At 37.2% G+C, this 26,823-nt stretch overlaps 1 protein-coding gene across 1 annotated transcript in view; it reads left to right on the top strand.

Annotated features, from left to right (window-relative positions):
• The first annotated feature begins 203 nt into the window (after positions 1–203).
• whrnb (whirlin b) overlaps positions 204–26,823 on the top strand; it is a 280,302-nt gene continuing 253,682 nt past the window's right edge. Inside the window, exon 1 of the mRNA XM_030144436.1 lies at positions 204–1,421. Coding sequence (XP_030000296.1) covers positions 732–1,421 — 690 coding nt within the window. The 5' untranslated portion in view covers positions 204–731. The remainder of the gene's footprint in view (positions 1,422–26,823) is intronic.

Here is a 26,823-nt window from a genome sequence, read left to right as displayed (position 1 = left end):
CTTTTAATTGTAATAGTTTTCCTGTTTTCACTCAACCGAGTATGACATCAGCTAATGGTTTGCCAAAAATAATCATTCACATAAGAGTGAGTAGTGTTGTCAGTTCCTAAGCAACACACACACACACACACACACACACACACACACACACACACACACACACACACACACACACACACCTGCGTCATTTCCTACACACAAGCCGAGCGCATCCACTTCTGCGCTGCTTCCAGTTGCGCGCAGAGGAGGCTCCGTCGCACAAACCAAACGGGTCTGTGGAGTTTATCCACTGAGCAGAATAAACACGGACAGAGTCACGCGTGGATAAAAACACGCCTACACATGCATTACAACAACACACAGACCGGTCCGTGGCTCTTAATCACTCGCCGGGTTTGGGACACGGGACGCGTTCGGAACTGCTGAAGCTCGTCCCGGTGCGACTCTGCTGAAGCGGAATAAAAACAAACCGGATCAGAAGAACCGAACAGGAGGATAAACTGAGAATCCACCGACAACATGGTTCGTTTCGGCCCGACTCTGCGCCGTTACGCGCGCGGACCGGCTGTCATATTCACCTGTTGAAGTTGCCCGACGCGCTCCACTTTCCGCCTCTGAACGGGACGATCCGCCGGAAAACCCAGGCTTTTCTTTTCTCCACATGTCACCAGAGCCGGCTCAAACCCGTCCTCAGGTCTGCGTGATGCTTGGATTCCCGGTTATGTTGTAGGATGAGCGCTGATCTGGAGCGCGTTTCGCTCAACACATCCGTGAACGCGGCCGGCTCCGGTGGCCGTGCGCTCTCGGCGAACGTCCGGAGGCTCCACAACACCCTCAACCTGCTGCTCAGCGACCTGGAACGGGAGCAGTTCATCCACTGTCTCAATGTGTACCACGCCAAACGCAACGTCTTCGACCTGGTCCAAACTCTCAAAGTGATCCTCAACACGGCCGCCAAACGCCAGCTGCTGCCCATGCTGCGCCTGGTCATCCCGCGCTCCGACCAGCTGCTGTTCGACCAGTACACCTCCGAGGGGCTCTACCTGAAGTCCGACCTGCTCCCCAGCAACGGCAGCGCGGAGTGCTTCGGAGATGAAGCCGATTCCACGCTGCAGAAGTATGTGAGCTCCATCCACGAACAGCCGCCCCTGGCCTCTGGATGCCCGGACGCGGACCTCATGGGGTCCCCCTTCATGGACGGGCTCTTTGGAGACATGCGTAAAGTCACACTGACGCGCACCAGGAGCCATGAGGGTCTGGGCTTCAGCATCCGTGGGGGGTCGGAGCACGGCGTGGGGATCTACGTGTCCCTGGTGGAGCCGGGCTCGTCTGCGGAGAGGGAAGGACTGAGGGTCGGGGACCAGATAGTGACCGTGAATGACGTGCTGTTCGATGGAGTCACCCACATTGATGCGGTGAAGGTAAGGATGAGGGTGAGGATGAAGATGATGAGGGCTCTGCAGGACACAGCATGTGCATGACAACATCCAGTAAACAGTGTGTGCGTGTGCGTGTGTTGATGCTCGGGGCGGAACATGCTTTCCTCCAGATGCACTGGTCCATGCAGAGGCATCAGTGGGTTATGGTTATGGTGGTGGTGGTGGGGCTGATGCTGCCTCAGGTCCCGGCAGAAGATCAGCCTCCTCCTTTTATTCATTCTTCTACTCCAGTGGATGCACTGTGGTTTCTGGCACAGTGAACCGGCGTGAACTCACATCATCACAAACACAACAGATGAGGAAAAGGCCTGTTTAGAGGAAGGAGAATCTAAACAGTCACTTTAGAACAGGATATAAATACACTGTTGTGCAATGTCTGAGAACAGATCTGCTTCAGACAGTGAATGTGTTAAATGTGACATAAGATGAATAGAATAGAATAGAATAGAATAGAAGACTTTATTTGCCATTTGCACAGATACATAGCAGTATAGGCGCATTGGAATTCTTGTGTGTTTCCCTGAGTCAGAAAAGGGAGCTTGAACAAAAAGTAAAGATACGACTAAAAACAGACAGATACAAAACATAAAACACAGCTAAAAACATACAAGAAAACAGTTATTGCACATGCAGCTCAGATACACGTTGTAAAAATAGAGTATTATATAAAAGGAGGTAATAGTAATGATAATGAGAGTCCTGAGAGGTAACAAACAAGTTATTGCACATTTGAATTAAAAGTACTGGGACGTGTTTATGTTTATATGTTTATGTTTATGCATTTGGCAGACGCTTTTTTTTCAAAGCGACTTACAGGGGGAAACCAATCAAATCACTCAATCAATCAAATTTTATTTAGATAGCGCCAGATCACAACAAAAAAGTTATGTCATGACACTTTATATATAGAGTTGGTCAAAACCAGACTCTAAGCCAATTTACAGAAACCCAACAGAATCGCAGAATCGTGACGTATAGCAGGTTATTGCACATTCAATTGAAAGTACTAGGAGGTAGATCAGTTTATTGCACATTCAGTCAGAAACACATGACAAAAGTGCTGTTATTAGCTCATGTTTTCAATATATATGATGGTGTATTATTAAATGGCATTCTAGGTTTATGTACATTTATAGATTTATAAATGTTCCACTACATAGAACCTGTATAATAAATGTATTGTCATGTGCAGACACTGTTTATGAAATAGATCTGAGACAAACGTTCCTTTTCAATAAAACCTATTCTCTCAATAAATCACACAATTTCACATTTTGGCCCAAAACTGTATCCAGTGTTCCAACAAGTTTCTACAAGTTAAATTTAAGACCTTTTCAACGCCTTTTAAAGATTACTTAAAACAGAATTTAAAGCTCATTTCACAGCCTATTTCAGAGCCATATTGGAAAAAATTCATCAGTCCTAGAATTTAGGAAAATTTACTGATTTATGTCTTGATTCTCACCGGGGGTTGCAAAGTTAGTGATAATTGGTTCCTAATTTCAGTATAAATTGTCAGGTTGGAACTGAGTCGACTAATGTCACTTTCTTTGCAGCTTGGACACATTTAAACACAACACAACCAACAAGTTTATGCCAACACTAGAAAAGCACTCGGACAGCGCAGACCTCCGCCAAGGCAGATCAGTGCCCCCCCCCCCCCCCAATCACCATCAAAATTTAAATCATTTGTTCCTTGTGCCAGTATCAACATTTCCTGAAATTTTCTTCCAAATCTGTCTAGAACTTTGAGTTATCTTGCACACAAACAGACAGACAGACAAACCAGCGCTAGCAAAAACATAACTTGGTGGAGGTAATAACTGAAGACCTACCATAACAAATTTAACACATTTTAAAGACTTTTTCAAAGTATTAAATGCAGATTTGAAAATACAAGACTTTTAAGACTTTTTAAGGCCCCCCGGAAACCCTGGGCATCTTAGGAACTACAACCAACTAGCACTTTTGACTTTATTTTTCTTTATTAGAGACTCAAATTTGTTTAACTACTTTTATTCTGGAAGCATTTTACTTGTAGTCCAGTGTTATTAGACACTTTGTACAGATTTAGCTGCAGACTTTATTAACCTTTTCTTTCCTTAATTTGTGTTATTTTCTCCTATTTACCAAGTTCCAAAGCTTATAAATGAAGAACCACAGACGAAATTAGTCAATGACACCTATTGAAAGATAATATAATAATAATAATAATAATAATAATAATAATAATACATCTATATAGCATTTTATATTTTCGACAACACAACAATAAAAAAGTAAGAGTTCAGTGAAGGTAAAATTGAATAAAACAAAAACAACTCAGTAAAAGTAGTTAAGAACAAGTTAACCCTTTATAGTTCACTCATAGAAATACTCTGAAATTCAAAATTTCAACCTTAGTGTGTTATTGGACATGACAAGACTTTATTACTCTTGTGAAAAATTTCAAAAATTTTTACTGTTATGTGGAGAATCATGGTCAATGAAGTTACTATATTTGGTTCCTTGTCAGTAAGTGGCAAAAAATAAAATAAAATCTAAGAATTACTTGTGTTATTTTCTCCTACTTGCCAAGTTCCAAAACACTTATAAGTGAAGAACCACTGACAAAATTAATCAATGACACCTCATGAAAGATAATAACAATAATAATAATAATACATTTATATAGCGCTTTCGATCAAAGTGCTTTAGAACACAACAACAAAAGAGTAAGAGCGCAGTGAAAAAAAAAAAAGCCAATAAAAGCAGTTAAGAACATGTTAAAATCAGAACAGAATTATGATAAAACACCATAAAACTCTAACAACACAACTCAGAACACATATACAACAGTAAACAAGTGGTAATAACCTCCAATTCAGAAAATTTAGTGTGTGTATGTTTAGTATGTGGTGAAAACACAACCTGGATCAGGTTAGATTTATTTATTTATTTTTACTTGTTTATGAACAGGAGTATAATTAATGATGGAATGGACCAGTCATGTGACCTCATGACACCAAATCCCATTAGCGTCAATCACTGTCCAGGTGATTCTTTCACTAATGATGTTTTGATGTTGAGGAACTCTGTAAAATAGACTCAGCAGCTCATTTGTGGAGAATCTAATCTTTCTAACAAGGCATAGGATGTGCATATTAACAGAAGTTTTATTGTAGAAACTGGTGACAAACTGGCGAGATTGCTGACGATCCAAAAAAAAGAAGAGTATGTCCTGATAATGTGCAAAAATTGTTTGTTTTTGGTCCAGAAAATGACGATTATAGGTGTAAATTTCACTGCAGTGGAACCTCTGTGTTAGTGTTTGAGTTGTTGGTTGGTTAAGTATATTTCAGTTATATAATTTTCCTTTTTCCTGCTCATTTTTAGTGTTGGGATGTGCAAAAGGAGTTGTGTTTTCATTGTGATTCCCTTTCTTGCTGCGCTGCTGCTTTATCATAAACAGAACAAGTAGAATGAATGAATGAATGTATGAGATCGACATGTTTTGACACCAACACTTGACAATGAAACAAGATGAAATGCAGTATATATATATGTGTGTGTGTGTGTGTGTGTGTGTGTGTGTGTGTGTGTGTGTGTGTGTTAAAGACCCACTGTGACTTTAGTGGCAGTTCCAAAAATCTCAAATTCTCTGTTTTTAACCTTTCGTAAGCGATTTACCAACATTTGTTCCAATATTATCCTCTGTATTTTGCATTTTTAAGTGAAAATCAGGTATATTCTTATATTTAATTCACTGATTATGTAGATGCTCATGAATACTCAGATCAAAGTTGATGGTTATTACATCAGAAACAGAGAAAAATGAAGAAAAAGTTACTTTTTCAGTAAAATATACAACATGATATCATGACTTGCATAAATATACACTTTTCATTGGCGTGTTATCTGCACGCATTATAAGCTTTCCACGTGTATGTTCACGCCACATGAAGTGAAGATTATAGGTGTAAATTTCACTGCGGTGGAGCCCCTGTGTTAGTGTTTGAGTTGTTGGTTGGTTAAGTATATTTCAGTTATATAATTTTCCTTTTTCCTGCTCATTTTTAGTGTTGGGATGTGCAAAAGGAGTTGTGTTTTCATTGTGGTTCCCTTTCTTGCTGCGCTGCTACTTTATCATAAACAGAACAAGTAGAATGAATGAATGAATGTATGAGATCGACATGTTTTGACACCAACACTTGACAATGAAACAAGATGAAATGCAGTATATGTATATATATATATATATATATATATATATATATATATATATATATATATATATATATATATATATATATATGTGCGTGTGTATGTATGTGTGTGTGTGTGTGTGTGTGTGTGTGTGTGTGTTAAAGACCCACTGTGACTTTAGTGGCACTTCCCAAATCTCAAATTCTCTGTTTTTAACCTTTCGCAAGTTATTTACCAACGTTTATTGTAATATTATCCTCTGTATTTTGCATTTTTAAGTGAAAATCAGGTACATTCTTATATTTAATTCACTGATTATGTAGATGTTCATAAACGCTCAGATTAAAGTTGATGGTTATATCGGAAACAGAGAAAAATGAAGAAAAAATGACTTTTTCAGTAAAATATACAACACGATAATCATGACTTACGTAAATATACACTTTTAATTGTCATGTTATCTGCACGCATTATGAGGATTTCCGCATGTACTGTATGTTCACGTCGTGTCAAATACCACACACTGAGGGTTAGAGGTTCAGGTTATGTGAACTGGAGGTCTTAGCATAAACTGACACACGAATGGCATTGAATAACACGTGAAAGGTGGAAAATGTGTACATATAACACACCAAATGCCATAAGACCTGGCCTGACATACAACATACAACGATTTCATGAGATCAGTCTCAAAATCTCTCATGAACTGAATATAAACCCAGTGTCTCCATCCACTGTCACTGATCCAACTCCATGGGTTTTACTGGTGAATCAATGTTGTAGAAGTTGACAGTGTTTCCACGGTAACTACGGAGCCTCTGAACGTCCAAATGGGTCATATCTGATGACCACAAAAAGATGACAAACTGCGTTTAACACAAATGATTTACATGCATTAATAAAGACCCAGTGTTACTTTTCTGACAGTTCCCAAATGAATTTTTCTCTCTATTTAACCTTTCTTAAGCAATTTACCACCATTTATTATAATATTATACTCTGTATTTTGCATTTCTTCAATAAAAATCAGGTATTTTCCCATGTGTAATACACTGATCATATAGATGTTCATAAAAGCTCAGACTAAAGTTAACTGTCATAATATCAGAAACAAAAAAATTAAGAAAATGTGACTTTATCAACAAAATTGATCATTAATTGAACATAAACCCAGTGTGTCCATCCACTGTCACTGATCCAATTCCATGAGTTTTACTGGTGAATCAATGTTGTAGAAGATGACGATGTTTCCATGGTAACTACGGAGCCTCTTAACGTCCAAATGGGTCATATCTGATGACCACGAAAATATGAGTAGCTGTATTTCACACCAATTATTACATGTATTGATATAATTAATGGCTCAACAGGTATTAAACAGTTTAGATCAGTCGATGGTTTTGTTCGATGGTGGACGTTTGGGTCTTTATGGGTTATTTTTTACCTTGCATTGCAAATAATTTCAATTAGTTTTTATAAGTTTGCTACTGTACATCTGCATTGTGTCTTCTCTTCACATTCCAGATACTGTAGATGTGAAAGGACATACAATTATGAGGCTCATGGAATGAAAAAAAAAAAAAAAGAAAAAACCCTTTTATTCATACCTGTCTGATTGTTCTTCTGTTGAATACCTGCAATAATTAACACTCACAACAGCTGAATATCACAGACAAAGTGACAAATGAAAGGAAAAACCTAATGGGAGTGGTCTCATCAGGAGATAAAGGCTCATCCACTGGGTCTGAAGGCTGCATGAATGGACGATGAGCGTTAAAATTAAATAAGTTACATGTTCACACTTGACTCGGTTAAACACCTACGGGAGATTTTAGGTGAATGTGTGATGAACCCACCCCACAACCATCATCCAAACACTAAAACACAAAGCAGAGGTGTCCACATTCAGCCCAGCAGGATGTGGAATGGGTCAAACCAGTAACATAATAACATAATAATTTCATTTTTTTAATATATTTTTTTAAATTATATATTTTTATATTATGTTTGTTAATCTTCTTTTGTCTGTTATGCTTTTTTTTTTTTTTTTTTTAACATATTTTGGTCTCTGTCTCCATCTGTTGCATCGACATGTTGATTTAATATCATGTTTGTCTTTTACGTCTTTTCCACCTTTTACATAATTTTTATCTCATTCATTTTCATCTCTTATATCTTTTACTTTATTTCCCTCTCATTTTGTGTTTTTGTCATGTTTATCTCATTTTGTCTTTTAAGTTGTTTTCATCTTTTACATATTTTTATAGTTTTAACTTTTGTCAGTCTTCGTTTGTTATGGTTTTACATCATTTTGGACTCTCCATCTCTGTTTTATCTGGTTTTGTCTTGTTTCATTGTCATCTTTTACATTCTTTATGTTGTTTCTGTCTTATTTCAAGTCTCATATGTGATGTGCAACACTAAGAAATCATCATCATGAGTAAAAATGACAGATATTTGTGTTAAAATGAATCAGCTGCTTTTTGTTCAGGTTCCACATTCATCCCAGTATGATCTAAAGTGGGTCAGACCAGTAAAATAATAACATAATAACCTATAAATAACGTCAACTCCAAACTTTCTTCTATGTTTTTAGACTGAAAAAAGTAAATGTACATTATGGAAAGGTTTACATCCACAAAATATCTTTTAAAAAATGTGAATAAAATGAACAATTTGACATTTCTTAGGCAAAATAAGTGCATTTTTAACAATTTTATGTCTCAGTTTATCATTTACACATGTACATTACAACTTACATATGCAGTAACAAGGATAATATTGTTAAAATTACACTTATTTTTCTTATAATAGCCATAATAGCTTATATATAAAACTCTAATAATAAATAATACAAATGTTTTTCTTTGTTTTAGTGTGAGAAAACTAGAATTACATTATGAAAATGTGAATAACCTGAACAACCATGTACAACCTGAAATTTCTTGAGAAAAATAAGTGCAATTCCAACAATATTTATGTCTCAGCTTATTGTTAACACAATTTATAGATTATGGTGGATCTAAAAATACACAACACATTTAGTAACAGGTAGAATATTGTTTAAAATTACACTTAATTCTCTTAAAATATTTCATGTTGTTGATATTTGTTTCGGTTATTCACATTTTTTGTCGAAGTATAGTATGTAAATTTAAACATTTTCCCTTAATTTTAAAATTTTTACACTAAAACAAAAAGAAAAACCTAGAGTTGTCATTATTTATAGGTTATCATGATAGTATTTTACTGGTCCGAACCACTTGAGACATATTCTCATACCAAAATGAGAATAATTTACCAATAACTCACAAAAACATATACATATATATACCTATTTGTTGGTCTATTGCCTCAATAAGACAATGAATCAACAGAATAAATCACATAAAACACTAAATATAATGTAAAATGCACAAAATATGTGATGGAAGTGTCGACATCTTATTTTCCGAAGCTTCTGTCAAGTATTTATTATCGCGCAGTGACAAAAACAGTATTAATTTATCATTTATTCCGGATACTGTATCGTTTTAGCTTCCATACAGTAGTTTTAACTGTTTTTCCAGGTGATAAAAAGTAGTTGCTCAAGCTTCAAACCTACATTAAGACAAATCTGATGTGAAAATTGGCTCTGACAGATTCAATGATGTTGCTGTGAGTCATTTTTTTTTGCCTTCGTGAACAGGCTGTCAGTGCAGACCCACGCTGAGAACAGGCTTATCTCAGAGAGTATTTTATAAATGTAATGACATCCTGACAGATGAGGCGCTTTTAGGTTTATTTGTTGTTACAGAAGTGCTCACCTGGTTGGGAGGAGGTCATGGGATGGACGTTCTGTCTTACAGGGACTCGTAAAACTTTCTAAACATTAATGGATGTTGTGGACGTTCAGTTCTTTCAGTGTTACATCATAAATAACCAGGTCAGTTTCTCCTCCTTCTGCATCCATCCACTGTATTAGTATCACAAGTCCCCGCCCCTTTTTGACTCTGATTGGTCGGTGACAAAGCAGTGACATTGATGAAGGCGTCGCTCTTCATAAAGTTAAGTCTTTTCAAACCAAATCAGAGTGAGTGCACTGAAAAAAAGCTGTGTTCTAAGGGCATTTTCCACCAAAGACACAGAGCTGTAATAGTATAAAACAGAATAGGTAACAGATATGACCCATATGGACGTTCAGAGGCTCCGTAGTGAACATATGTGGCATTAAAACTGGAATTAAAAGGAAAAGAAGAGTAAAGAAAGCGCATAGATATTACCCAAACATCTATTTACACAAATCTTCCCTTATCTTCTAGTTTTTTAGTGAATAACTTAAGACACAGTATGTTGAGTGATTGTACAATGAAACATACAGCTGATGTGACAGCTAGTAGGAATATTTTATCAAAAAGCAAACAAATTGCACTGAACATTTACAGCTACATTCAATGCCTTTTTTGTATCAAACTGTCTGTAATAGATCTGCCCCACACATAGATTTACCACTAAATTTTATCCATAATTTTTATATATTTTAGTTAGTTTTATAAGCACACAATACAGTTTCAGTTAGTTATTGGTTTTTTTTTCCTTTTAGTTATAGTTTTTATTTATTTCAGTTAACGAAAATGTTTTTACAATGCTAGTTTTTGTCATTTCGTTAGTTTAACGATAATAACCTTGGTACGCACATCATCATTCAGCACAAGCAAATGCCTCTTCTTCCTCATTATGTTAACTGTATGGGAATAAATCATTACATATAAACTACATTCTTCATGAACATGCAGACTTCTTGCTGTGGTTATGCTGGTTTTTCCTTTCATTTGTTACTTTCTGGGTGTGATTGACAGAAAAAAAACACTCAAATAATAGAGTACATGTGAGTTTTACTATGACAGGTACAGATTTTTCCATTGTTGACGTGTTAAAGGCTTCAGGTTAACCCCAGCTGCTGCAACACCTGTCACTTGCAGCTCATTGTCGACCCCAGATTAAAAGGTGATCCTGGAATAATATGGCGAGCAGGTAATTGGCTGCAGGGATCAGTCAGGTTCGGAAATGGACATATTTTTATTGACCATGTGACGGCGGCTGCTTTTAATCAATAACAGGACACTCTCACCTTCTCTGGAGAGTCAAAGTTTTATCGGGTAAATCTGCATGAAGGGTGGGATTAAATAACGGAGGATGGAGAGGGGGATTTGAGTGCAGCTTTACGGCTCTACATGCGTTGAAAATTTCACAGGTTTCATTTGCAGCTAAAGCTCTCATTCTGTGTTTTTAAATTTTTTATTCCCTAACGTCATTACTGACTTTGATTCTTTTGCTCGGCGCAGCACAAATATGAAGTGAGAGAGAGAGAGGAGAAGGCATGCATGTGGGAGGCTGAGGTACGATGCAGAATAGACGAGGCAAAAGGTCTCCAGGCAGCGAAATAAATGTGTTCCACAGTTACTGTCAGCGTGTTTAAAAATATCCCTGATGATGTTCTGTTTGATTGTCCAACGCATTAGGGTTTCATTCGCTGCATGTGTTTAGACTGAGATCTGTCTGTGAGTTCTTTTACGACCTTGCAGTTAATATACTCTACCCACAGCAATTTTAAGAACAGAAACAACAGTTTTTTTCTAGAGGCTGAATGGTGCAGGCCTTGGGTGACGTCTTATTAAAGAGCAAATGAAGAGGCTTTTTCGCCTGCCTGTACTAGGCTTTATTGAATCAGTCCAACATGAGAGGTAAGAAATAAAAAAAATAAATAAAAAGAAAAACACAAGCAGAATGGCTCCTTTTTCCTGACAGCGCTGAGATGAGCTGCTTATTTTGTTCACCCCATCGAAAAACAACAAGCAATCTTGGATATTTGCGGCATGTAGAGGGAGCTGATGTTTGGTTTTGCTGTCAACGGTAAAAGTCTCAGACAAGTTATTTTAAGAGGACGACTTCACACAGCAGACACGTTTATATATGGAGGGTTTTAGAGCCGGGAAAGTACTATTTAGCTTTCTTTGAGCAGGTCAGAGGAGAGCGGTAATTGATCTACAGCGTTTCTGACATAACTCGTTTTTTTTGCTGATGTTTTCACTTCATTGTTCAAGAGGTTAAGACGACTTTATCCCATTGTGTTCAGTATCGGTCTGTGTATTTGACCTCTAGACCTTCAGTGTTGTTGTTAAAGGAGTGATATTTTGCTTTTTTTAAATGAAATCATGCATTTTCAAACATTTCCCTGTGGTCTACATAAACTGTAAATGCTCTGCTTGGGTCTGAATTCTTCATTAATTCAACTCCACAGGTCCATCTTCAACACTATTTCTAAGTAATGACACCAGAAAGGTGGTTTTAAGCGCTGGCCCTTTAAATGCAAATGAGCCACTTAAGGCCCCGCCCCCTCCAGGTTGTCGGCTGTGCTGCTCTGTCCTGTTCAACCGACAACTGAACATTTTAGGTAATCGGCTCTAAGTTTGGACATATTTTCAGTATGGACTACAACCGCTGCTGCTGACGAACAATTATGTCGTGCTCGGAGAAATGTTCGTTGGAAGTCTTGACCTTATACAGTATGTGCAAATGTTGTGATGTAATTAGTTATAGACGTAACAAATTAAGAAGAAATTAAAACAGGTTGTAAAAATCCACTCGATTTTTGCCAAAATGAATATAAAGATAGCTTTGCAGCACCTGGAGGGTTCAAATTCAAACTGTATGAACTATTAGGGTCCAAAAACACAAATAAATGAACCAAAGACTAATAAAAGTGGGTTTAACAAAATATGACCCCTTTCATCTGCCTTTTAATATCAATACTATATAAAAAATGCAACAGAACAGGGTGTTCCATCACCGACAGGTATCTGATACAGAGAATGAATGCCATTACTAAAGCCAGACACCAATGAACACACCTCATCAGGTCTCCTTTCACTACAGCCACAGATGCACCACGTACATCATCTCAACAACAATCACAAATATTTAGTGAATAAAAAGACAGAAAAAAGACTGTGTTATTCACAATTATCCTACACGATATTCAAGCTAATTTTATCTTCCGTACTGCCGAACTTCTGTCTGTCAGTATTCTCTGAAATATCGTGGGCCAAATCTGTGGAATAATCTACAACCCGAACTTCAATCGACACCATTTTTATCAATGTTTAAAAAGTATATGAAAAGGTTTTTAATTCATGAAAAAGTGTAAGGCTGTGTATCATTTGATTTGTTTTTGATGATTTGTCATGTGATTTGCATTTTTATTGTTTTTACTTTAGTTTATTAATTCAGTTATATTGTATATTTAATTCTTTTTTCTTTTGTTTTTTTTTTTTCCTGTGTATTGTTCATTTCCGGGGAGGTATTCATATAAACCTTTTTTGACTTCTAACCTCTCCTGCACAATGATGTTACTTGTTTGAATGTTGTTTTTTAAATTTTCTCTTGTTGTTTTATGATGTACAAATAAATAAATAAATAAATAAATAAATAAATAAATAAATAAATAAAAACACCATACTCAGCAAAACTACTGCTTATGTTTTAGTCTGACCAAAATCCATTGATTCACCAGTAAAACCCATGGAGTCAGATCAATGACAGTAGATGGAGACACATTCAGTTAATGATATATTTTGCTGAAAAAGTCACTTTTTCTTCAGTTTTCTCTGTTTTTGATATAATAACCTTTGAATTAACTGAGTATTCATGAATGTCTAAATTAAATATAGAAAGTTAAATATGGGAAAATACATAATCTACAGTAAAAAATGCAAAATACAGAGGGTTATATTATAATAAATGGTGATAAATCACTTAAGAAAGGTTAAATAGACAGAAAAATTAATTTGGGAATTGCCACAAAAGTAGCACTGGGTCTTTATGGGTTAAAGTAATAGGCTAAATAAACACAATTTCTAACAAATATAAGGCTCACAGCGGAGAAAAAAAACTTTAACAGGCGTGGGACTGATACTGACTGTTATTCCTAGAGCTGTAATGTACTTATAATTCAGTATACTGTACAAAAAAAAAAAAAAAAAACTTCCCATCATTCCTCCCGGTGGCTGTGACTGTGACTTCCTTCTGCACTGAATGATATAAATGCAATAAATTCTCAAAGACACTTATGGAGTTTACCTTCAAAACATCGAGCTGTTCCTTCAAGGTAAAGGTTCATATTATGGGATTTTGTGCCACAGAAACTCAGTTCAACCCATGATTCAATTCTGTTAAATCCAATATTGCCATTTCTTTCTTTCCACCTGAAAAATGAAGACAATATTGTCCATTTGAGGCGATTTATGTTTGCCGTTAGGCTCGACGTAGCTCCTATGGGGTCAGTGAACTGTTTCCTTATTAGACGCTGTTAATGTTCAGCGGCAGGTGAACCGAGTATTTCCAGCTGCTGATAAAGGCCGTCGCGCTCGTCCACATTTCTCATCAAGAGCTGAGTAATTCATTACGGCGTCTAACAAAGCAACGAACATTTAAAGCTTTCCGCATTCGCTGTTTTCTGGACTGTGACTTCAAAACACTTTAGCAGCGAAAGCGCCAAAGGCTGGCGAGGTATAGCTGCACGGTCATTTGTGAAGATTAGATTTAGTCCTGCAAATTTGTGGTGAAGAACATTGGTAATTAATTTGTTTTCATGCCCTGAGCAAAATGTAATGTTCTGTGAAAGCAGGTTGGAGTTACTGCGATATAACTTAAAGGGAAATGCATTGTTTTTTTAACTAGGGTATGTAAAGTTTATACTGTAGGGGTGCACATAATTAGGCAGTTTATGAATAAATCCAACCCTATCTGTATTACTTGTAAAAACTGAAAGCAAAAGGTTACCACTTTGAACATGTTTAAGGATTCATCACATTATAAAACACCTTTACCTGGTGAATGCTGCAGCCCAGTGTGTATTTAATCCCTTATATGCAATTAGACTGGCAAAATCCAATGCAGTCCAATCCAATTTATGTATAAAGTGCATTAAAAAGTAACAGAATTGACCAAAGTGCTGCACAAAATATACATAAAATCAGTAAAACACAAAAATGCATGAAGACAATGAAATATTTTCATAGAATAAAATACATAAAAGACATAAAACGGTGCAAAAAGGGGACAAAATCGCAAACTCAGCAATCACAAAATGACACAAAAGACGCAAAATCATAAAACAAACAAGAATAAAATATAGCCTAATGCATTACAACAGGCACATGCAATTAATTTAACACACACGATACAAGTTTAAAATTCAGTTAAAACAGCTCCACACAGAAGACAAGAAATTCATCATAAGGTACAGAAGTATTTTATAGTTTTTATGGCGCTTTGTGAAGAGTAAAATGAAAGCAGATCTTCAATTATGTCTTAAAAAAAACACACTAGGGACACGCAGAGAAAGTCAGACAAAGAGGTGATATAGTACAACAGCTTCCCAAAAAGAATCACAGAGCACTACAGCTCTGACAGACCTGATGTTAGCCCATGTCTTTAATGTATTATAATGCACCTAAAGTTCTGCATAATCATAGTTTGAAGTTCATAATGCTTAATGCCAGTGTCCATAACATTTAATGTAATAGTGTTTTAAATCATCATAAGCCTTCATAAATACTGAATAAGCCCAAAAAATTACATAAACACTTAAAAAGTTGCATTATCTCACTTTACTATCCTTGTAGGGAAATTTGGCCTTTGTATTTTACCCGTCCTAACCTCCTAAGGCTTGGGAAAGTAAAGCTTTTGTTTTGTTTTTTTTAATATTAAATAATTGTTTTGATTAGAAATAACATGATGCAGCAGTTTGCAGACACATTTTTATTTTTATTTTTATTTATGGAATGCAGTGGACAGCTTTGGTTTTTCTCCTCAATGTAAAGCTGTGAAACTCTTGTCCCCTGCAAAGGACAAAAATGCATTGCTGGGTCTCAAGAGGCTAATACACATGAAGTCCCTAGCATTAGCATTAGCAATTAGTACATTAGTAACAGTGAACTGTCATTGAAGGCGCTCAGGGACCAACTCCACTAAATATGACCAATTCTAGCTATTTAAAAGTTAAAGCTTAAAGGTTAACTCACTTTACTATCTATGTAGGGAAATTTGGCTGCTGCATTTCACCTGTAATACACAGACAGTGCCTAGCATTAGCAATTAGCATTAGCATATATTTCACATTAGGAGCAGTGAGCTGCCATTGAAGGCGCTCTGGGACCAACTCCACTAAATATGACCAATTCTAGCTATTTAAAGGTTAAAATTAACTCACTTTATTATCCCCGTAGGCAAATTCAGCCTTTGTGTTTTACCCATCTTAATACACTTATAGTCCCTAGCATTAGCATTAGCACATAGCTCACATTATGAGTAGTGAGCTGCTATTGAAGGCGCTCAGGGACCAACTCCACTAATTATGACCAATGCTAGCTATCTATGGTTAAAGCTTAAAGGTTAACTCACTTTACCATCCACATAGGGAAACTTGCGAAGTGCCTTTTACCCATAATACAAAGGCAGTGCCAAGCATTAGCACATAGCTCACAATATGAGCAGGGAGCTGCCATTGAAGGTGCTCTGGGACCAACTCCACTAAATATGATCAATTCTAGCTATTTAAAGGTTAAAGTTAACTCATATTATTATCACCTTACACAAATTGAGCCTCTGTGTTTTACCTATCTCAATACATATACAGTCCCTAGGATTAGCATTAGCAATTAGCACATTAGTAGCAGTGAGCTGCCATTGAAGGCGCTCAGGGACCAACTCCACTAAATATGAGCAATTCTAGCTATGTGAATTGAACTTAACTGAAAAATCTTTTATGTTCCTGAAGAGCAATTTGATTTGCAACAGACGTGTACATATCTCACATATCACCAAAACAATCAATCTCACATTATACAATAAATACAGTAAATAAGTCATCATAGTTAACGGTGCATTGTTCACAACAAGCTCGCCTACAGGCTATTTAAAAACTTAACGGCAGATGGGACAAATGATATGAGATATCGGTTTGATTTAAAGGTTAAAGTTTAATGGTTTACTCACTTTTCTATCCTTGTCAGGAAATATGACCACTGCATTTTACCTATAATACAAAGATAGTGCCTACCATTAGCATGTAGCTCACATTATGAGCAGTGAGCTGCCATTGAAGGTGCTCTGGGCCCAACTCTACTAAATATGATCAATTCTGGTTATGTAACGGTTAAGGTTAACTCACTCTACTATCCCTTTACACAAATTCAGCCTCTGCGTTTTATCCACCTCAATACACATATAGTCCCTAGCATTAGCATTAGCAATTAGCAGCAGTGAGCTGCCATTGAAGGATCATCTCCAGATCTTCATTAGTGCCGTGGTCAGGCGAAGTGACAGGAGAATTAACCGATATGTATCTGTTTTATTATGGTGCAGGGCCCAGGGGAAATCAGATAAACTGCAAATGGAAACCACTTCCTTCTAGCTATGAGTCTGAAGTGTAAACCAATCACAGATTTTTTCAGTTCTGTTTATTTTCGTCTTCACATGACCTTGTCCAAGTGCTTCTCAGACAGGTGCCGGCCTCATAAACTGAGCTGTTCCCAAACACGTCCGATATTTTTGTTGCTTTATTGCTTTTATTGATATGTTTTTTTGATGTGCTTGTAGCTGGAGGACTTCAGATGAGCCTGAGGAGTAGACTGGAATGAACCTCCCTCCATCCACCGGGTTAACAAACTTCATTTCTGCCATGTGGTTTATGTGACTTCCCGGGTGCTTGTGTCGACTATTTCGTTTCTGTTATAGATTTTGAGAGTAATCTGGTAATCAATACACCTGCTCCTCACCTTCACGTCACCATGACAACAGTTAGGGACAAAAACCGTGTCTTGTGGTTTAAGCTGCAACAAACAACAACTCTGAGTTTTTCTTTTGCATAGACTGCACTTGGCAAAGGCTGAGATACTCGATCAATATTCACTCTTACTGATTGCATGTTTCTGCAACGAGAAACATGCACAAACTGAATAATGTGGTTCAGACGACTGTTGTAATTACAAAAACAGATTCACTGCTCAGACCCTAAACAACAACCAATACTGTGAGACATAGAAGTTCCATTAATATCAATTTCCCGAGTGCTGCTTATGAAGAAAAACATTAACATTCTCATTCTGCAACTTAAATGACCTGTCTCTGTCTTTAACAGAGTTGAAAAGAAGGTCTCCTTATAGGATTTTATTCCACTAATCTCACAAGAAACGAATAAATGCCGAGTTTACCTTTTGTCTAATAATAACTAAACTCCTGAGCTGCTTCAATAATGATTGAAATAGTAAGTATTAGAATCCTTGTCTTCGTTCAATCTTCTGGGTCGAGATCTTTCTAAACAACAAAACCAGATGCTACTCAAGTACCATCAGTTCATTTAAGCCGTATTTTGCGAAATGGAAATGCAATGGCCCCAAAAGTTTGTCATTTTAACCCTCAAAAGCCCAGAATGAATATACCTATTATAGTCAAATAACTGCTTCAGCTCTAGTCGTATCCATGTGCTTTGAAAAGTCAGTTAACCCTTTAACAACTGCAATCTCTCTGACGCTGCATGTTGCACTTTACAGCATTTAAATTACTGTAACTACGCTATCCACAAAATTCAAATGGTATTGGAAAGCTGAGATCCCGAGCTTTCCAACACTACATAACACTTTACAAAAGCTATGTGGGATTTTATTACAAGAAAGAATTGTTTCAGAAACTTCCACACAGGCTAAAAAACGCCTGGAAATACCAAAAAATATGACGCCATAATATGGATACTGAATATTCAACACCAAAAAGCATGTTTGAGCAGAAAGTTTATTTTTGCGGTCTCAAAAACTTTCATTATGGACATTCACAGTTGTTTTTGATAATAAATATGCTACAAACTTCAAGTCGTTTTTTTTCTTTTTTACTAAAACACACTGTTTTAAGCATTTATCTATATTATAAAAGAAGCATGGACTCTGTGTGTGTGTCTCAGGCATCACACAAAATCCAGAAAGAGCTGACTGCTGCAGTTTGTCATACTTACGTATTTTTGGTCAAGGAACAGACTAGCGACAACAGCAAGTTGGTAGGACCAATATTTTGGAAGATATTAGTAATTTTGTAATACAGTGGCATAGAGCTGCACAATGTATCATTTGAATATCGTCATCGCAATGTATGTGTGCGTAATAGTCACATCGCAGGTCCTGCAATGTAGGAGGCAAATGAACTCAATGTGTTTTCATCTAATTTCAGCCTGGCTACCTGACACACACTGCATTCAGCAATCCACCAATCATAATCGATCTTAATCAGCTTGCCGACGTAGACCACACTCCTGTACATGGAGTGAGTCGCTGGTTACAACATTGAAAAATGAGCAACGAACAAGAGAAAATTGCCGAAAACGAAGACTTGGTGCCAAAAAGAAAAGCAACGTCAGTTATCTGGAATTATTTTGGTGACAAGACGGATGATACTGAAACACTCATTCATTCATTCATTTCATTTATTTCGTTCAGGGTTGTGCATTTCATCAACAAACATTCAATAATCATCAAGTGAACAACATGCACACACCCATGCTCGAAAAGGAGCAGGATGAAGAAAATCTTATATTTCCTGCCCCCTTCCAAATAATAATAGCCCTAATGGTTAGCTATACATAACTAGCTACAAAATCATACTGTATAAAGTCTGTGTTCTGTGTCGGTAGTGCCTTGCACCTGTTGCCACAAAGAGAGGTAATGCAACTAATTTGTTTGACCATTTATGTCGGTGCAACACAGCTATTGTATCCTCCTGAGTATTTTTTCATATCGCAATATATATATCGCAGGGTTAAAAAAATCCCAATGTCAGTTTTTTCCAATATCGTGCAGCCCTACAACGGCGTTACAATGGCCAATCACGTTGCTATGCCCAGAATCATAAAATCATCATTAAAGTTGTTTACCTAGCAACAAATAAACAACAGGGCCATGTTGCCACGGTGTCAAATTTCCTGTGCAGAAACAGACATGCCAGCTGAGAGGTTGTTTAACTGAAAATGCCCGTGGAATTTACTAATAAAGTAAAGAAAGTAAAGGAATGAACTGGATCAGAGGATCTAGAACCCATGTGATTCATGGCCAGATATTGAAAGTTAAGTTCTTCTTGGAAACAAATGTGCAAAAGAATGGGCAAAAAAACACTTTTATTGCAAAGAAAACATGAAGACACCTAGGCAGCCTGTTATAATGGCAGTCTTAAAAAGGTTAAATTGGAGTTGATCTGCTTTTATTTGGGTGTTCAGAGTCTGTGTAGTGAAAGTCACAAAAACAGACAGCTGATAATATACACTGTTGCCCATAAAATTGGAATCAAATATTTTTTACGTCTCATCATGAAATGATTTTGACAATGTGATTTATTCTTGTGAGATAAGTGTAACTGGGACTCATTATGTAATCACTGCTTAAAGGTGATACTGACGTGTATAAATAGGAATAAAAAGAGGAATGTGTACTTGTACAGTGTTTCACAAAATACTGATGGATGGTGAATTCATGCAGAAACTTGGAAATATTCACGGTAATTTAACAGGTAAAGTCCAACTGTAGCCTGAATGTGTCTTTATGAGTCAGAAAACTGTACTGATTCTGGTGTCTTTCACATATACAGTATAGTCTGAGTTACACAGGAAGTCCACCCACCCACGCATCCATCCATCCGCCCACCCATTCACTCATCTCTTCATCCTCCGAACATCCAAAAAAGACAGATCTGATGCTATTGAAAAGCAGAGAAAGCGCATTTTACCTGAATTATTTAGAAGTATTGATAGGATTAGTGGTTCAGAGGTTATTAAACATTTTAGATCAGTAGATGGTTTAGGTCTTCGAGGGTTAAACTAGGACCCATGTCAGACACGATAAATAAATAATCCATCTAAAGCTACCGATGAACTTTATTGATCCACAGGGGAGGGAATTACCTTTTTTCATCAGCTCAGTAAAAAGAAAGAAAGAAAGAAAGAAAGAAAGCTAAACAAAAATGAGTAATGATCAATCCATGAAACGTCAGATTGCATAGATCCCAATCTATTCAAACTATATAAGCAGAAGTGGGTCTTAAAAAGCATTGACTGCAACAGAAAAACAATATGAAGACAAATTTGGTGGCACAGTCATGAAAAAGCTGACTGATATAATAAAAGAACCTGTGAGTCAGGAAGTTGAAACAGTAAGGGATGGATGGATGGATGGCTGGATGGATAGATAGATAGATAGATAGATAGATAGATATAGATAGATAGCACACATAAATTTGATCATAAATAAATAACTCATGTAACGTATCAGTGAATAAACACTTAAAAACGCATTCATTTCTAAATCCCTGCCTCTTGAATGCATGAAAACATAAACGCTGCATCCTCAATTATAGCTTCTTCAGTGATCTTCTTCTACCCCCGTGCTAATTCTACGATCACATAACACAAAATTCACCCAGTTTACACTCAAGTTACTGCGTTTGTTCTTCAGGTGCAACAAATTTGAAGGTGATATGAATATTTCTACATGCAGTTGAATATTCAGATGCATCTGTACAGTGTTGCTCTCATCACCAAAGCTAATTTGTTTTCGCCTCAGAGTCTGAGCTTTCTCCAAATAATAATACACTGAATCCTTCATACATACACAAAACTCAGTGTGTGTTTCCTCAGTGTTTTCATCTTTACATTTACATATTATCACACTTTTGTCATGACCCCTCCCTTGTGGTCACGTGGGCCGCTTGTCTGTCCCTAACATTTGTCTGCAGGTGGAGTTAGGGGCGGAGCAGCATACATGCATGGCACGTCTGGGCCCGGTGCGCCACGCCTATTTATACCGGCAGCAAAGCACCGGACTCTCTCTCCTTCGCTGCTCAGGCCGATATCAGTGCCAGAGCACCTGTATCTTTTTGTTACCTTTGTCTTTTTGTTTTACATACAACCCTCACACTTATCACATTCACTCACCTCAACTCTCACCCCATTATTGTTTCTACAGATGCCACATCCAATATGATTTATACTGTTTGCACATTTCTCCTTATTTCATTGTAAATAAATCCCTTTATTCTTTAATGCATACTTTGCTGTTGGCGTCCTTTTGTCATGCCTAGAGCCGGGCCATGACACTTAAAAAAATCTATCTATCTATCTATCTATCTATCTATCTATCTATCTATCTATCTATCTATCTATCTATCTATCTATCTATCTATCTATCTATCTATCTATCTATCTATCTATCTATCTGTATGTATTATTTTTTTTTCTGACACGCCAACAGTTTTACAACAAAATGCATCTTTCTTCACTTGCAAAATTATCCTTTAAGTTGATAAAAAAAAAAAAAAAAATCATGTGTGTAAACGATGCATAATTGAAAATGAATTTTAAAAAATTACTAATGACTATAAAATAATTTTTTTCCTAAAATGACTTCCCATTGGAAGAGTTGTTGGAAGAGGTGGGGTTTCAGCTTTATATATATTAATTTTCAATACAGTTCACAGTGTGATGTAATAGGATGTAGGTAATATGATATACATTTTATTTAACGCATATCATAAATAACTAATGCCACATATCAGTAAATAAAGACTTAAAACACATTAATTTCTAAATCCCTGCCTCTTGAATGCACATAAAGTCTGCATCCTCAATTACAGCTTCTGCAGTGATCCTCTTCCACCCCCATAATAATTTTACAATCACACAACACAAAATTCACTCAGTTTATACAACAAATTTGAAGGTGATATGAATATTTCTACATATAGTTGCATATTCAGATGCATCTGTACAGTGTTGCTCTTGTCACTAAAGCTCATTTCTTTTCGCCTCAGAGTCTGGGCTTTCTCTGAATAATAATAATAATACGCTGAATCCTTCATACAAACACAAAACTCAGTGTTACACAAGTGTGCGTTTCTTCTGTGTTTTTGCACACACATACACACACTGAAACCACTGCACTGTAGGCAAAATAGTCATAGTGCAATGAGGAGCTAATTCTTTGTCCTCCTCCACCTCCATCCATCCATCCATCCATCCATTCAGGAAGAAGTGCAGCAAAAACGTGCGTTAGTCAAATCCCACAGCTCAGCAGCGAACAGACCTCCAAACCTGATGCTATTTATAAACCAGCAAGCAAGAGGGCACAGACCTTTATCTAACACCCTCGCAAAGAGATAAAGTTATTATTAAAGCCTGAAAGAAAACAGTCAAATAACATAAGAGATGAATAGAGATGAGCTTTCTGTCTTTGTGACGCTGTATTGAACTGTTCTATCGGTTGCAAAATGGAGAATCCGAGCCAGGAACGCAGAGGAAAAGAGCAACTAAATCAGTAACATAATGAGTATCAGCACGGGAATCATTTCTGCTGCGACCGAACAGGAGATGGATGTGTCGTTTCCACGTCTGCCACCTGGAAAACCCACCTGTGCTCGTACTTTTCGGCATTTAGAAACTTGATGCATGTTTTGTCCTTTCTCTAAGATGCAAAGAAGTCTTTTTCGACGCTTGGTTCTCACTCCCAAGTCGCTGTATTTGTGGTTATGAACAGCTGGCGTCTGTTTTATCCGAGGTACCACTACTGTGGCAATATTCGACACCCAGGGTACGTGATAGAACTCAAGGACGGTTCTTAAGGCTTAAACTGGAAGGGTTCAGCAGCCACACTTTGCCGAATAGAGTTAATAAATTTGAGTACAACTTGTGTAGACTAGGGTGATAGAATCTACTGGATCTAAGGCTATAATGCAAGTTGAAAAATAAGAAATAAATGTCATCAGGGCATGTGCAAGGTAAAATAATCTGTCCAGACTTCACTTCCTCTTCCTACTTCCAGATGCACTTCCGTTCATTCGTCTGTATTCAATCTGTTGCAGTAGTCTGTGCACAAAACACAGTATAAACTATATGGACAAAAGTATTGGGACACATCATGTCTTCAGCTGTAAGATGTCCTGTTCATACTGATTTCAGATAAAAACATCAATATTTCCTTAAAGTTTAAAGGGAGATGTGAAGAAAGTAGATTGTTAGTCGTGGTAAAAAATTTAGAGGCAAAACATTTAAAATCATAATCATACATAAAAAAAAAATGACTGAATTTAAATACTGATGTTTATAAACTACATGGACAAAAATATTGGGACACAACATGTCTACAGCTGTTAGATGTCCTGTTCGTGCTAATTTGAGATGTAAACATTAATATTTCCTGACGAAATAGCATTTAAAATCATAGCCATGGATTAAAAAAATAAAACAAAGCAAAAAACAAAATCACTGTTTAGAGACATTAAGTGAAAACCATCTCTGGGGCGTTTTGGAAATAAAGGCAACAAATTATACCAAACTAACCAATGAAATGATATTTATCCCAATATTAAACTATATTCTGACATTAGTCATTATTGTTTTGTATCCCAGACCCCTGTTAGAAAAGAAACACCTGTATTCAACATGTCCACATACTTTTGTCCATATAAGATTGTCAGTATATAGATCACACATGTACACATGCACCATACAATGAAACTAACCCTCTGCGTTTAACCCATCACTAGAACAAGCAGGAACACACCACACACTGCAGACTGGGAGCAGTGGGCTTGCCATATCAAGCACTCGGGGAGAAAATAGGGGGATTAAGTATCTTGCTCAAGGGCACATCAATGTCAATGTTTTCAGGACGTTTTAAAAGGCCTTGAGATAAGAGAAACTTACTAATGTTACACGAGGCACTCAAACATCAAGGCTAGTTGTTATGACAGTCGCTATTCAGACGAAACAAATTAGACATGGGTCAAAGACTACTTTTTCTACCAGTTCAGAGAATCAAACCAGCAACCCTTTGGTTAAAAGCCAACTCTAGCCCTCTAGGCCATGGCTGGCTGAGTGTGTGTGCAACGTGATATCATGAAATCGCGTAAATATGCACACCACTTTTAATTAGCGTTAATTAGCATGTTATCTGTAGACATTATAAGCTTTCTGCATGTATGTTCACGTTGCGTCAAACACCACACACTGAGGGTTAGGGTTATGTGAACTGAGGATCTTGCCATAAATTGACACATGATCAAATGGCGTTGAATAACATGTGAAAGGCCAAAAATGCGTACAGCACGCCGAATGCCATAAGAACTGGCTTGACATACAACGTGATTTCATGAGATCAGTCTCCTGTGTGAGAACAGGTGTGAATCACCTCTGAAGCTCTTTCCATTAGTTTCCAGTGTAAACTCACTGTTGGACAATAAACACTACAGCATGTCTTGCAACTAGGGATGCACCGATTCCGATACGAGTGTCGGGTATCGGCTCCGATACTCAGTGTGTGTACTTGTATTCGTACTCATCAAAGTAATCCAATACAAATGCACCGATACCACTTACGGTCATGTGACATTCACAGTTCAGTGCAGCAGGTACGCAGCGGTGGAATAATGTGTGGGGAGTGTGAAGAGTGTGGAGATTTTTCAGAATAAATGACGGTGATAAAAGTAATGCTGACTGAAAGTAACATTAAAGACACAGACATACGGACGCAGCATTCTGTCCTCCGTTTTCCAGGTGATGGCAGATGCGTACCCAGACAAAGAGGGGTAGGGAGCACCGCCAGCGGAAGTGAAAATGAAACTTATCACTCATTTCTCTTTTCTCTTCCTGCTGAAGCTTCGCTTTTAAACCTTACCAGCGAAAATGCTGCAATATTAGTATCACTTTAGTGTTGCCTCTGTCATCTCCATGTTTGTTGTTACTGACTTTCTTCTCAAAAAACTTAACTCTTCTTCGTGGTATTTGTCCAGTATGGTTAATTCAGAGCGGCACCCCCTGGTGGATTAATTGACAAACGCTCATTCCAGTACATTAAATGTCAGTAGTAGCACTTTGTTCCAGTCAGACTAATGACAACGACAATAAAGCACATTTACAAAAAGAACTAAGAACTGGAATGGGATTATTAAGTACTTGTATCGGTACTCGGTGTCAGCAAGTACTCAAATATAAGTACTCGTACTCGGTTTGGAAAAAGTGGCATTGGTGCATCCCTCCTTGCAACCTTGTGTCTTTGCTGTGACCCGGTCGTGTAGGTTTGTCGTTCCACCACCACCTAGGCCATGGTTCTGTCACTCTTGCAGTTTGTTGTGTCTCCTCCCCTCACCTCACCCCGACTCACCTCGACTCACCCCATTTATTCCAACTCCTGCTCGTTTGTGTCTCAGACCTTTGACTCTGTGTCTCTGGCTTCATTTATTCACCGTCTTGTTCCCTCTCTTTCCCCACCGGTGAGAGCCACGTATCTTTTAGAAACTCCCACAGAATCTTAAACCCAAAGACTCTCTGCTGAGGAATGCGCATCAACAAAAATCCGCCTCACCACATCAAACTTGAAATGGGAATAGATATTCGAGGGGCATTTTCAGTGTTTGCTCAGCAGACAGAGCATCGATCAGCGTGGATTCATTTCAGTGTGAAATTAGGATCCTGGGAGCCTGGGTTTTGTCTGTGTCTCCGAGTAGTAAATATTTAGGAAAGTAAAACTATAGTGAAACAGAAGAACTTGAGGTTTTACAGATCGACACTATAGAGATGGAAATTTTCACCTAAGGAAGACTGTTTCAGGAGTTCAACTGCTTTAATCCAAACAGGGAATAAAGTGTTCCAATGCTGCTTAATGACACAGGTTGCTATATTTCATTTATCCATTTATTTATTTAATTATTAACCTTTATCTAACCAGGAAAAATTTAAATAAAGAACCTCTTTTACAGGATTCCTACAGGTTTCTACAAGTTAAATTTAAGACTTTTTAAGACCCTTTTAAGGCTCATTTATGTTCAGTTTAACCCTAACCCATAAATACTTTTTTTTTAAATGTATGTAAATGGGTTCGTCCGCTTCTAACATTGTCATGTGTCACTGCCTTCATACTTCAATGCGTCCTGTACGTTGGAATGAGAGTTTCTCAATCAATCCACTAGAGGGCACTACTCTTAATTTGATTTTATTTATTTGCACATCACAGACAGCAAGAGAAAAATTTAAATAACAATTTTCATGCAAGTAACACCATTGTGCAGGAGAGGATGGAAGCCAAAAACAGGCTTATGTAAATACCTCCCTGGAAATAAACAATACACAGGA

The sequence above is a fragment of the Sphaeramia orbicularis genome, chromosome 9, assembly GCF_902148855.1.
Source record: "Sphaeramia orbicularis chromosome 9, fSphaOr1.1, whole genome shotgun sequence".
Lineage (NCBI taxonomy): Eukaryota > Metazoa > Chordata > Actinopteri > Kurtiformes > Apogonidae > Sphaeramia > Sphaeramia orbicularis.
Note: the sequence above shows the minus strand (reverse complement) of the source record. Positions and strands in the feature narration are given on the sequence as shown.